A 12,593-nucleotide genomic window follows, 5' to 3' on the forward strand; every position below is an offset into this window, starting at 1 on the left:
TAAGATCAAAAAGGCTAACGAGATGTTGAATAAGATTGCAGCTGAAAAGGCCAAGTTTCATCTCACTGAAAAACATGAAACTAATGTCATACATCGTGAGAGGTAAACCTACTCTTTTGTTAAGACATCTAGTGTCATCGGTCGAGATGAAGCTAAACAACACCTAGTTAACTTCTTAATGAATCCAACTGATGGGGTAGATATCTCTGTCCTTCCCACAGTTGGGATCGGAGGTATTGGGAAAACTACCCTGTCCCAATTGGTGTTTAACGAGGAGAGTGTGAAGTCGCATTTTGAATTGAGAATCAGGGTGTGTGTTACAGAGGATTTTGACATCAAACAACTGATGATAAAAATCATTAAATCTGCCACTGGTATGAACTGCAAGGACATGAATAAGGAGGAATTACATAAAGTTTTGCAAGATTGTTTGAATGGTAAAAGATTTTTTATGGTACTAGATGATGTCCGAACGAGGACAAGAAGAAATGGAGTGAGTGACAGATTTGTTGTGTGGGGAGCCCAAGGGAGTAGAATCATTGTCACAACTCGTAGCATAAAGTGGCTACAATCACAGCACAATCCTCCATACGATTTAGAGCATCTTTCTTATGACAATTGCCTATCATTGTTTCTTAAACTTGCCTTCAAAGAAGGTGAAGAGAAACAACATGACAATCTTGTAAGAATAGGGAAGGAATTGTTCAAAAATGCAAAGGGGTTGCTTTGGTAGTGAAGACTTTAGGCGACCTACTACTGCTCAACTAGGGTACAACATGATTGGGAACTTGTGAGAGATAGTGAACTATGGAAGCTGAAACAGGAGGAAAATGACATCTTGCTTGCTCTAAAACTAAGTTATGATCATTTGCCCTGGTATTTAAAGCAATGTTTTGCTTTTTGTTCAGTTTTTCCAAAATATTTTGAAGTCAATCATCCCAATTTGATCTCCTTTTGGATGGCAAATGGCTTTTTGCAATCACCATACGAAAATGAAGAGCCAGAAGATATTGGGAATCGGTATATACAAGAGTTACTATCAAGATCTTTCTTCCAACAAGGTAAAGATGGGATTCCTTTTCCCACCTTGAAAATGCATGATTTAGTACATGATCTTGCATTATCAGTGGTGCAAAATGAGGTGAATTCATGTAACCATTATTCGACTGGGAATGTTCGACATTTATAGTTTGATCTATCGAAGCAGGATGCTTCCCAGTTGCCAAATAACTTGGGTTGTCTGCAATCACTTTTCTTATTAGATGAAGAAAGCAAGGCTGATAACGAATCTCTTATTGCAGAAGTCATCTCAAGGTCTAAACATTTGAGGGTGTTAGATTTTGGTAAGTGCAGTTTAAAGCAATTGCCAAACAACATACGTTATTTAAAGCAGTTGAGATATTTAAGCCTAAGCTACAATGGAAATATTAAAAGACTTCCAAATTCCATTTGCAATTTGCAGAGTTTGCAAATACTTGACCTTTCTAGATGCAGGGGAATTGAAGAGTTACCCAAAGACATAAGGTACCTGATTAGCCTTAGAGAATTAACGGTAACAATAAAACAGACGCGTTTGTAAGAGAATGGAATATCGTGCCTCACTTGTCTTCGAAGGTTGATCTTTTCTGAATGTGAAAATTTAGAAAAATTGTTTGAAGACATTCAAAACCTAACAGCTCTCCGAGAATTTTACATATATGAATGCCACAACTTGGTTTCTGTTGGATAAATTTGGCAGCAACTAAATCAAAAAGGAAGTTTCACTAAGCAACAGCAAAACAAAACAATGAAAACAAAAGAAAGACTAAGAGCAGCATGTAACCGATGAAGCAAAAATCCATTAGCTTTCATTTTCATTTCAAAATATAAAGGAGTTACAAAAAAAAAATCGCCAAGTCGATTACCTAAATCAGCTTCCTACCAAATTTGGCAAGTTGCCAACTAAAATATTACAAAAGAAAAGTGAAAAATTCAAATTGTTACATCCATCAATTTCAAATCTAAAAATACTAGCTTTAGATATCAAGCTACTTGCCAACTTGTTAACATCACAAAAATACAAAATTTAAACAAAAAGTTGCTTCGGTTCAATCTTCAAACAAACATGTCATTGCTTTGCTCACAATCTTTGGTAGTTTGTTGCATTGCAGACCAATGCTCAACACTCCTCCTTGGACTGTAGGCAACAAACACCAATCGAATCTCGTAAGAATTCAAACCTGATTGTGCCAAGAGGCTTTGTCAAAATGTCAGCCAATTGATCTTGTGAACTACAATATGCAAGATTCACATCCTTTGATTGTACTGCCTCTCGAACAAAATAAAATTTGAGCTTAAAATGCTTTGTTTTGCCATGAAAAACAGCATTTTTAGAGATAGCTATTGCTGATTGATTATCAACCATAATCTCAGTAGGCTCAAATTGTTCCTCATTCAAATCACACAATAATTTTCTAAGCCAAATAGCTTGGCTTACTGCTCTAGCTGCTGCTATGTACTCTGCCTCAGCAGTTGATTGAGCAACTGTTTGTTGCTTTTTAGAGCTCCAACAGAAAGCTCCTGAACCAAGAGAAAAGAGGTAGCCTGAGGTACTCCTCATATCATCAATCGAACCTCCCCAGTCACTGTCTGAGTAGCCAGATAACTTCAGCTGACCTCCTGTCTTGAACATCACTCCAAACTTCTAGGTTCCTTTCACATACCTGAGGATTCTCTTTGCAGCCTTTAAATGTGATGTGTTGCAGCTATACATAAAACGAGATAGAAAACTGACCGAATGCATAAGGTCAGGTCTAGTTGCTGTCAAGTATAGCAAACATCCAATTAGACTTCTATACTCTCTTTCATCCACCTTTTCTTCATCTCCATAGCTGCTCAACTTCTGTCCCATGACTAGAGGTGTACTCACTGGCTTGCAATTTTCCATGTGAAATTTAGTGAGTAATTTCGAGGCAAAGGCATGTTGACCAATGAAAATACCTTGGTCAATCTGACACACTTCCATACCAAAAAAATAGCTCATAATCCCCAAGTCTGTCATATCAAACATGTCCTGCATTTTCTCCTTAAATTCTTGAATCAGTTCAATTTTGCTTCCAATTACTAGTAAATCATCTACATATATTGACACAATCAGAAGTGTCTCATCATTGGACTTCTTCACAAACAAGGTTGGTTCACTCAAACTTTTCTCAAAGTTGAGATTAGACAGATACTCATCAATTCTGTCATACCAGGCTCGAGGAGCCTGTTTTAAACCATAAAGTGCCTTCTTCAGCCTATAAACCTTGTCCTCCATTCCTTGGACTTTGAAACCATCAGGCTGTTCTACATATATCTCCTCTTTAAGGAAGCCATTCAGAAAAGCTGACTTGACATCAAGCTGGTGAACCTTCCAGTGTTTCTGTGCAGCCAAGGCAAATAACAATTTGATAGTGTCCAGCCTTGCTACTAGAGCAAAAGTCTCCTCAAAATCAATGCCAGCCTGTTGGCTATACCCTTTCACCACAAGCCTTGCCTTGTGCTTGTTCAGAGAGCCATCTGCATTGAACTTTGCCTTGTAAACCCACCTGACACCAATGACCTTCCTGTGTTCAGGCCTGTCCACTAGATCCCAAGTATCATTCTTGTGATCATATCGATTTCAGCCTCCATAGCTTTCCTCCAGCTCTTGCTTCTAGCAGCCTCTTCATAATTTGAGGGTTCAACAATGGCCATATTGCATCTTTGGTAGATATCAGCAATAGACCTGGTCCCTCTCACAGGAGCATCATCTACATTGGCATTACTAACTTCATTTTCTGCCAATTCCAGATTGCTATCAATCTGCTCTTCTTCAAACTGACTTGTGTTAGAGCCATCTAGACTCCAAAACCTTCCTTCATCGAATTTGACATCCCTGCTTACCAAAATCTTCTTGGTTGAGGGATCAAATACTCTGTAGCCCTTCTTGTAGCTACTGTAGCCAACAAATATACCAGGAACTGACCTCTTCTCGAGCTTGGTTCTTCTTTCTGCAGGGACAAGTACAAAACACATGCAACCAAACACTTTTAAATGGGAAACAGTTGGTTTAAGATCATACCATGCTTCAAAAGGTGTCTTGTCATTCACAGCATGTGTTGGCAGTTTGTTGAGCAAATACACTGAAGTGTTGACACCTTCAGCCCAAAAAATGCTTGGAAGCCTGCTTTGGAACAACAAACATCTGGTCATGTTCATCACTGTCCTGTTCTTCCTCTCACTCACTCCATTTTGCTGAGGAGTGTACACTGTGGTCAACTGATGATGGATTCCAGTCTCCTTACATAGCTTCTGGAATTTCTCAGACAGGTATTCTGTGCCATTTTCTGTCCTTAGGGCCTTAATCTTGCAGCCTGCTTGATTTTCTGCCCAAGCCTTGAACTTCACAAACATGTCAAACACCTCTGACTTCTGTTTCATAAAGTACACCCAACAAAATCTGGTCAAATCGTCAATAAACAAAACAAAGTACTTACTGCCATTTAGTGAAGGTGTCTTCATTGGTCCACAGACATCTGAGTGCACCAACTCAAGTCTGTCTCGAGCCCTCCATGCCTGGTTAGCTGAAAAGGGCAACCTGGCTTGTTTGCCAAGCTGACACACCTCGCAAACACCTTCACTTGCACTAACCTTCACCATGTCCTCTGTCATGTTCATTTTGTGCAGCAAATCAAGTGATTTGAGGTTAACATAGCCAAACCTCTTGTGCCAAAGATCAGTATTGTCAACTGAGATTGTATAGGCACTTTTCTCAAGCTGGCTCACATCCAGCATAAAACATTTGTCTCCCATAGGTGCTGAGACAATCTCCCTACCATGAGCATCACTTATAACACAAGAATCATTCTTGAAAACTAGTGAAAAGCCTTTCTTGACTAGCTGACCTACACTGAGTAAATTTTGGTCTATTTCTGGCACATAGAGCACATCAGAAATGATTTTGTTACCTGAACTAGTGTGAATCACCACATCACCTCTGCCTTTTGCTTCAATCAACCATTGCCTATCCTGACCTTCGAGACATAGCTCCTGTCAAGGTTCTTGAAAAGGCTCTCATCTGCAGCTATGTGGTGTGAGCAGCCACTATCCACAAGCCAACTGCTCTTGCTATTAGCTGCAAAACATGAAGCTGTAAATACATGCTCCTCCTAAGCTTGGACATCCTCAGCAAACTTGACTTATACTGGCTGTGCTTGTGCCTTCTCATGACTTCTACAGATTTTCTCATGATGGCCATACTTCTTACAGCTTTGCACTGTATGTCTGGTCTGGTCCAGCAAAATTTTTCCAGGTGATTGGTCTTCTTGCAGTGAATGCATGGTGGAAACCTCCTTCTGCTTGCTTCTCTGTTTGATTCTCTCATTGCCTTGTCCTTCCTTTCAAGCCAAGGTTTCTTAGCTCTCTGATTTGAGCTAGACCCTTCCCTGGTTCTTTCTTGAAAGGCACCTTCAGGGTTTTCCTCCTGTCTGCTAGCCCTTCTCTGCTCAAGTGCATAGAGTGAATTAACCAATTCAGACAATGAAATGGTTGTAAGGTCCCTCGAATCCTCCAGTGAGGAGATTTTTTATTCAAACCTCTCTGGAAGAGTAGTAATCACCTTCTCAACCACTCTACTGTCACTAAAGTCCTCTCCTAGGAGTCTTATGTTATTGACAGTAGCCATTATCCTGTCAGAATACTGTTTAATGGTTTCTGACTCCTTCATCTTTAAGTTTTCAAACTCCCTTCTCAGGTTGATGACTTGTTGCTGCCTGGTCTTGTCTGATCCCATAAATTCCTCTTTTAGCCTGTCCCATGCCTGCTTGGGAGAGTCACAGGCCATGATACGAGTGAAAATAACATCTGACACTCCATTCTGCAAACAGGTCATAGCTTTGTGTTTCTTGGCTCGTTCCTCACCATGTTGCCTGATCTGAGCAATGGTAGGATTTGCTCTTAACGGTGCTGGCTCGGCATCACTCTCAACTGCACTCCAGAGGTCAAGTGCTTGAAGATATGTCTTCATTTTGACAACCCAAATGTGGTAGTTGTCTCCAGCAAAAACTGGTGGTGGAGGAGGAGCAAAACTCATGCTGCCAAGACTGACTTTGAAAACACAAAAAAACTGACTTTGTTTTGAAAAAACTAAAACATAAACAACAGAGGTCCTCAAAGATAGGAGGCTCTGATTACCATTTGTTGGATAAATTTGGCAGCAACTAAATCAAAAAGGAAGTTTCACTAAGCAACAGCAAAACAAAACAATGAAAACAAAAGAAAGACTAAGAGCAGCATGTAACCGATGAAGCAAAAATCCATCAGCTTTTATTTTCATTTCAAAATATAAAGGAGTTACAAAATAATAATAATAATAAGTCAGTTACCTAAACTGTAACTGCTCCTACCAAATTTGGCAAGTTGCCAACTAAAATATTACAAAAGAAAAGCTGAAAAATTCAGCTGTTACATCCATCAATTTCAAATCTAAAAATACTAGCTTTAGATATCAAGCTACTTGCCAACTTGTTAACATCACAAAAAATACAAAATTTAAACAAAAAAGTTGCTTCCGGTTCAATCTTCAAACAGACATGCTGCTGCTGCTCACGATGCTGGTAGTTTGTTGCATTGCAGACCAATGCTCAACAGTTTCATTGCCACAAGGTTTAAAATACCTACCTACATTACAAACTTTGTTCATTTTAAATTGTGAAAAGCTTGATCTCACCATGGAGGAGTTGGAACTTGAGAGGGAAAGAAGATGGTAGCCTCCGAAAATTGTTTATCGGAGGAGTGCCAAAGCTGGAGTCACTACCCCAATGGATTCTTCTAGGATCCACCAAAACTTTGCAGCACTTGTTTATTAGAGAATTGGAGAATCTCTCGACGTTACCAACGTGGTTCCAAGATCTCACATCGCTTCAAAGTCTTGAAATTTTATTTTGCCCAAAGCTGTTGCTTTTGCCCGAAGGGATGCAACACCTCACTGCACTCAAAAGATTAATTATTAAAGGATGTCCAAAATTAAGCAAAAGATACATTGAAGAAACCGGTGAAGACTGGCCTAAGATTGCTCATGTTCCTGACTTTTATTGTGACGAAACAGATGACAAATAGATAAGGTAAGACACCAAATACTATATATCAATATATATACACTATTTTTCACTAGCATAAATGAATTTTATTTAATCTGAAATATGATGGCAGGGTTCTTCTGATAGAATTTATTTATCTATTAAAGTGGAGGATGTTGAAGTTGTCTTGGATTGGTTTTTATATATGTCAACGTCTTTGAGTTGTTCAATTTCCATTGTTTTTTTGTAATTTGATTTTGTATCAAAGACCATTGATATAATATATTTACTTTATTGTATTTTGGAGCTCAAAGAATTAATTTAGAACTCTATGTTTCCATATATATTTTAGTTCTTTCTTTTATGTTATATATATGATACATGATTTTTATTTTACATAAAAGTTTTAAAAATAATTGTTTTTTATTAGTTGACGTCATTATCAATTAATGTGTTGTTTTATGTATTAATAATTATGGATTTAAAATTGATATTTTAAACATTTCACTGTTATAATTATATTAATATTCTTAGAATCGGATCAATGATCGAATCGATTATACCATCTATATCCGATTCAACCAAATCATAAATTATAAAAACTAAGAGGATTGTCATGCTCCATATATATATGACTTAAATGGTAATTGTATAACTCATCATTAAAGATAATAGATATTTTTATATAAAGTAAGCCATAATTCGTAAATAAATATCTTACTATAATTGTTTAAATCAATTAAATTTAATATCGGGTTTCTAATGATAATTTATTAGGTGGCATGGCCGCATTCTGGATTTGTTTAATCCAATCTTGACATTTTGAATTTGTCGGCTTGTAATTTCAAGAACCAGTCATGATTCCCATAGTCGACATTATTTTCCAGTGTAAAGCTTCAAGAACTGCCATCCTTGGCGTCTAATACCTTGGTATCCGAAAATGATTACTGAAATTCATACGAGAAACAATTACCATGGCTGAATCCTTTGCATTCGAGATCGCCGCAAAAGTATTGGAGAAACTAGGGAGTGCTACCTATGAAAGAATTAGCTTGGCATGGGGTGTTCGAGGGAAGTTTGAAAAGCTTAAGCTGACCCTAGCTGCTATCAGAGCTGTGGTCCTGGATGCTGAACAACAACAGGCTCGGAACCATGAGATCAGTCATTGGCTGCACAAGTTCAAAGATGCTTGCTATGAAATGGAAGATTTGAAAGACGAGTTCGAGATCCAAGCGTTGAGGAGGCAAGTCCTGGAACTGGGAAGCATTTTGGCATGTCGCTTTAGGATGGGCAATAAGATCAAAAAGGCAAACGAGATGTTGAATGAGATTGCAGCTAACAAGGCCAAGTTTCCTCTCACTCAAAAACATGAAACTAATGTCTTACATCGTCAGAGGGAAACCTACTCATAGTTGGGATCGGAGGTATTGGGAAAACTACCCTGGCCCAATTGGTGTTTAATGAGGAGAGTGTGAAGTCGCATTTTGAATTGAGAATCTGGGTGTGTGTTACAGCGGATTTTGACATCAAACAACTGATGGTAAAAATCATTCAATCTGCCACTGGTATGAAATGCAAGGACATGAATAAGGAGGAATTATATAAAGTGTTACAAGATTGTTTGAATGGTAAAAGATTTTTTATGGTACTAGATGATGTCTGGAACGAGGACAAGAAGAAATGGAGTAAGCTGAAACATTTTTTGTGTGGGGGAGCCCAAGGGAGTAGAATCATTGTCACAACTCGTAGCCGCAAAGTGGCTACAGTCACAGGTACAATCCCTCGATATGACTTAGAGCATCTTTCTTATGACAATTGTCTATCATCGTTTCTTAAACTTGCCTTTAAAGAAGGTGAAGAGAAACAACATGTCAATCTTATAAGAATCGGGGAAGGAATTGTTCAAAAATGCAAAGGGGTTGCTTTGGCCGTGAAGACTTTAGGCAGCCTACTCTGTTCAACTAGGGTACAACATGATTGGGAACTTGTGAGAGATAGTGAACTATGGAAGTTGAAACAGGAGGAAAATGACATCTTGCCTACTTTAAAACTAAGTTATGATCATTTGCCCTGGTATTTAACGCAATGTTTTGCCTTTTGTTCAGTTTTTCCAAAAGATTTGGAATTCAATGATATCTTTTGATCTCGTTGTGGAAGGCAAATGGCTTTTTGCAATCACCATACGAAAATGAAGAGACAGAAGATATTGGGAAGCGATATCTACAAGAGTTGCTATCAAGATCTTTATTCCACCAAGTTAAAGATATGCCTTTCCATTCCAGCTTCAAAATGCATGATCTTGTACATGATCTAGCATTATCAGTGGTGCAGAATGAGGTGAATTCATGTAACCATTATTCGACTGGGAATGTTCAATATTTATTGTTTGATCTATCGAAGCAAGATGCTTCCCAGTTGCTAAATAACTTGAGGCGTCTGCAATCACTTCTCTTGTTAGATGAAGAAGGCAAAGCTGATAGCGAAACATTTAAGGGTGCTACATTTGTCTGGCTGCAGTTTTGAGCATTTGCCAAACAATATACGTTATTTAAAGCAGTTGAAATATTTGAACCTAGCCTGCAATGGAAATATAAAAAGACTTCCAAATTCCATTGGCAATTTGCAGAGTTTGCAAACACTTAACCTTTATGAATGTAGGGGAATTGATGAATTACCAAAAGACATAAGGTATCTAATTAGCCTTAGGAAATTAATGGTAACAACAAAACAAACACGTTTGCAAGAGAATGGAATACCGTCTCTAAGTTCTCTTCGGACTTTTGGGTTTTTTTAAATGTGAAAATTTAGAAAATTTGTTTGAAGACATTCGAAACCTCACAGCCCTTCGAGAATTGTACATCGATGAATGCAACAACTTGATTTCATTGCCACAAGGTTTAAAATACCTAACTACATTACAAACTTTGGCAATTTCGGATTGTGAAAAGCTTGATCTCACTAATGGGGAGCTGGATCTTGAGAGAAAAGAAGATGGTAGTCTCCGGAAACTGGCGATTGGAGAAGTGCCAAAGTTGGAGTCACTACCCCAATGGATTCGACTAGGATCCACCAAAACATTGCAGCACTTGTTCATCAGCAACTTGGAGAATGTCTTGACGTTACCGGCGTGGTTCCAACATATCACATCCCTTCAAATTCTTTACATTAGAAATTGCTTAAAGTTGTCGTCTCCGCCAGAATGAATGCAAGACCTCGCTGCACTTAAATATTAAGAATTGAAGGGTGTCCAAAGTTAAACAAAAAATGCATTGAAGAAACCGGTGAAGACTGGTCTAAAGTTGCTCATGTCCCTGACTTTTATTGTGAAGCCATGAAGACCTCAACAACAGATGATGAATACTCAAGGTAAGTCACCAAACACTAAGCTATTTGAATCAACTTTTAAAAAATCAAATTAGGTACCAAATACTACTTTATTTATCATTAGTATTAAAATTTTGTATATCTGTTAAAATGACAGGTCAAATATGAAGATGTTGAAGTTGCCTTCGATGTTTTCAATATATGTTAAAGTATGAATTGTTGATTCCCAATGTACATATGCTTGTAATGTGATTTGTGTCAAAGACATGATGTAACAATTAGATTTTTTATGTGTAAGTGTAATTATGCTTCTTATTTCTTTTGTTATAAATAAATAAACTCAAAAATTTATAGGCTTGACGAACAACGAAATTTTCCATGGTATGTATGTCATTTCTTTTATCAACATAAAAGGGAGATAGCATTATGAATATTATTCTAGATATTAAAAAAGTTTAAATGTTTTTATTTATATGGTTCGATCAAGCCGTTGAGTATTGGAAACAGACTATAACGCTTATTTCTGGTAATTATATTGAAGTGCAGAATTAGTTAAAAATCACGCTGCGTTTCGAATAAAAATAAAAGCTCTCTATTTATTTATTATTATTTCAATTTTAGGATTTGAAATTCGAATTAGAAATTAGAGAATTCTATTAAATTTTATTCTTATTATATTTAATTTCTATTAAATCCATTTATTTAATATTTAATTTAATTAAATAAATTACGGTACCATTTAAATTATTAAATTCGTTTTTCTAGTCCATTTGAATATTTAAATAGTAAAAAATATTAATTTAATTGGAATTGCTAATTGTGTAATGGTTTGGTTTTGTTGGACCCATGGGTCAAATAAAACGAAGCATTTCTCTCTCTGGGAAAAACCAGTCAAAAAATTTAATTATATCTTTTCTCAAAGCATTCTATTTCGTTTGATATTTTGTAAGGATAAGTAATACACGGATCATTTTCATTTTTTATATATAAATTTTGGGAAGAAATTTATTTGTATAATTAGACCTAGGTCGGATTATTTGGTCCAAAGGCTCGCTTGAAAAGTGAAAGGGTTTGGATAAAAATATAAACCTAAAAAATAGGTTTGGACAAAAAACGAGGCATGTTTTCTAAATGGGTTGGGCCTTAGGTAAGCTTTTTCGGCTTATGCCCAATTCGGCCCGAATTTGCAAAAAAAAAATCTACTACTACTTCCACTGTTTTGCTGTCATTTTGCTATTATATTACTACTATTTTGTTATTTTTATTTGGATATTGTATAACTCTTGTTTTACTATTAGCTTTCCTATTATTTTAGAGAAATTTGATTGCTAAGTTGCATCTATCTTAGTGTTATTTAAGCATAAATATTAAATATTTATTGAATTTATTTTCAATTTGTTGGGAAACATTTATTTTAAAATTTTTAGTATATTTGATATATTATATTTTTTAAATTTATTTTTATATAAAAATAATAATATAAAAATTTTAATAGGGGCGGTTGGACCAAACTTGGGCAAAATTTTAGGCTTATTTTTCAGGTTGAGTCTAGAAAACGGGCCTAAAATTATGTTAAAGCCCGACTCGACCCATAATCACCTCTAGGGTTTATACAGTTTTTAAATCATTGGATCAAAAATGATTTAGGGGTGAGATTAAAAAAATTGTTGAAATTTGAGTCATTTTTCAAAACAGACCTAAAAATTATTTTTCACTTACACCAAAGAAATTACTAACGAATAAAAAAAAAAAAAACAATTTTAAGAGAGCTTACTTCACAAAACATGAACTTCATAATCTTCGATCCTTCTCCGATGCCATTGTTATTTGAATATAACTCGATATTGTCTCTTTAAAGAACCTTGACTCTAACTCTTCATTCCTTTTATATAATTCTAACTCATTAATTCTAAAAATCTCCCCTTTTTGTGAGTAATTTTTAACTAATTATTATAAATTAAACTATACTTGTAATTATCATAACTTTTTCTATATTTTTATTCATAGAGTTCTATCCATACGATGAAAAATAAAAATATTCTTACCAGTTCAAAAGATTTTCTAAACTTGTACTGATATATATATATATATATATATATATATATATAAACAGCCACCATGATCAAGTCTACGAAGAATGCAGTCGAAGAGGAAAACCAAAATTGCAAGAAAAAAAGACAATTAGAATCA

General features: G+C 36.1%; 1 protein-coding gene across 1 annotated transcript in view; it reads left to right on the forward strand.

Annotated features, from left to right (window-relative positions):
- The window catches only part of LOC105789164 (putative disease resistance protein RGA1), an 18,929-nt gene continuing 6,336 nt past the window's right edge, over positions 1-12,593 (forward strand). The window contains exon 1 of the mRNA XM_052627663.1: positions 1-102. Within this exon, the coding sequence (XP_052483623.1) occupies positions 23-102 (80 nt within the window). The 5' untranslated portion in view covers positions 1-22. The remainder of the gene's footprint in view (positions 103-12,593) is intronic.

The sequence above is a fragment of the Gossypium raimondii genome, chromosome 2 (genome assembly GCF_025698545.1).
Source record: "Gossypium raimondii isolate GPD5lz chromosome 2, ASM2569854v1, whole genome shotgun sequence".
Taxonomy (NCBI): domain Eukaryota; kingdom Viridiplantae; phylum Streptophyta; class Magnoliopsida; order Malvales; family Malvaceae; genus Gossypium; species Gossypium raimondii.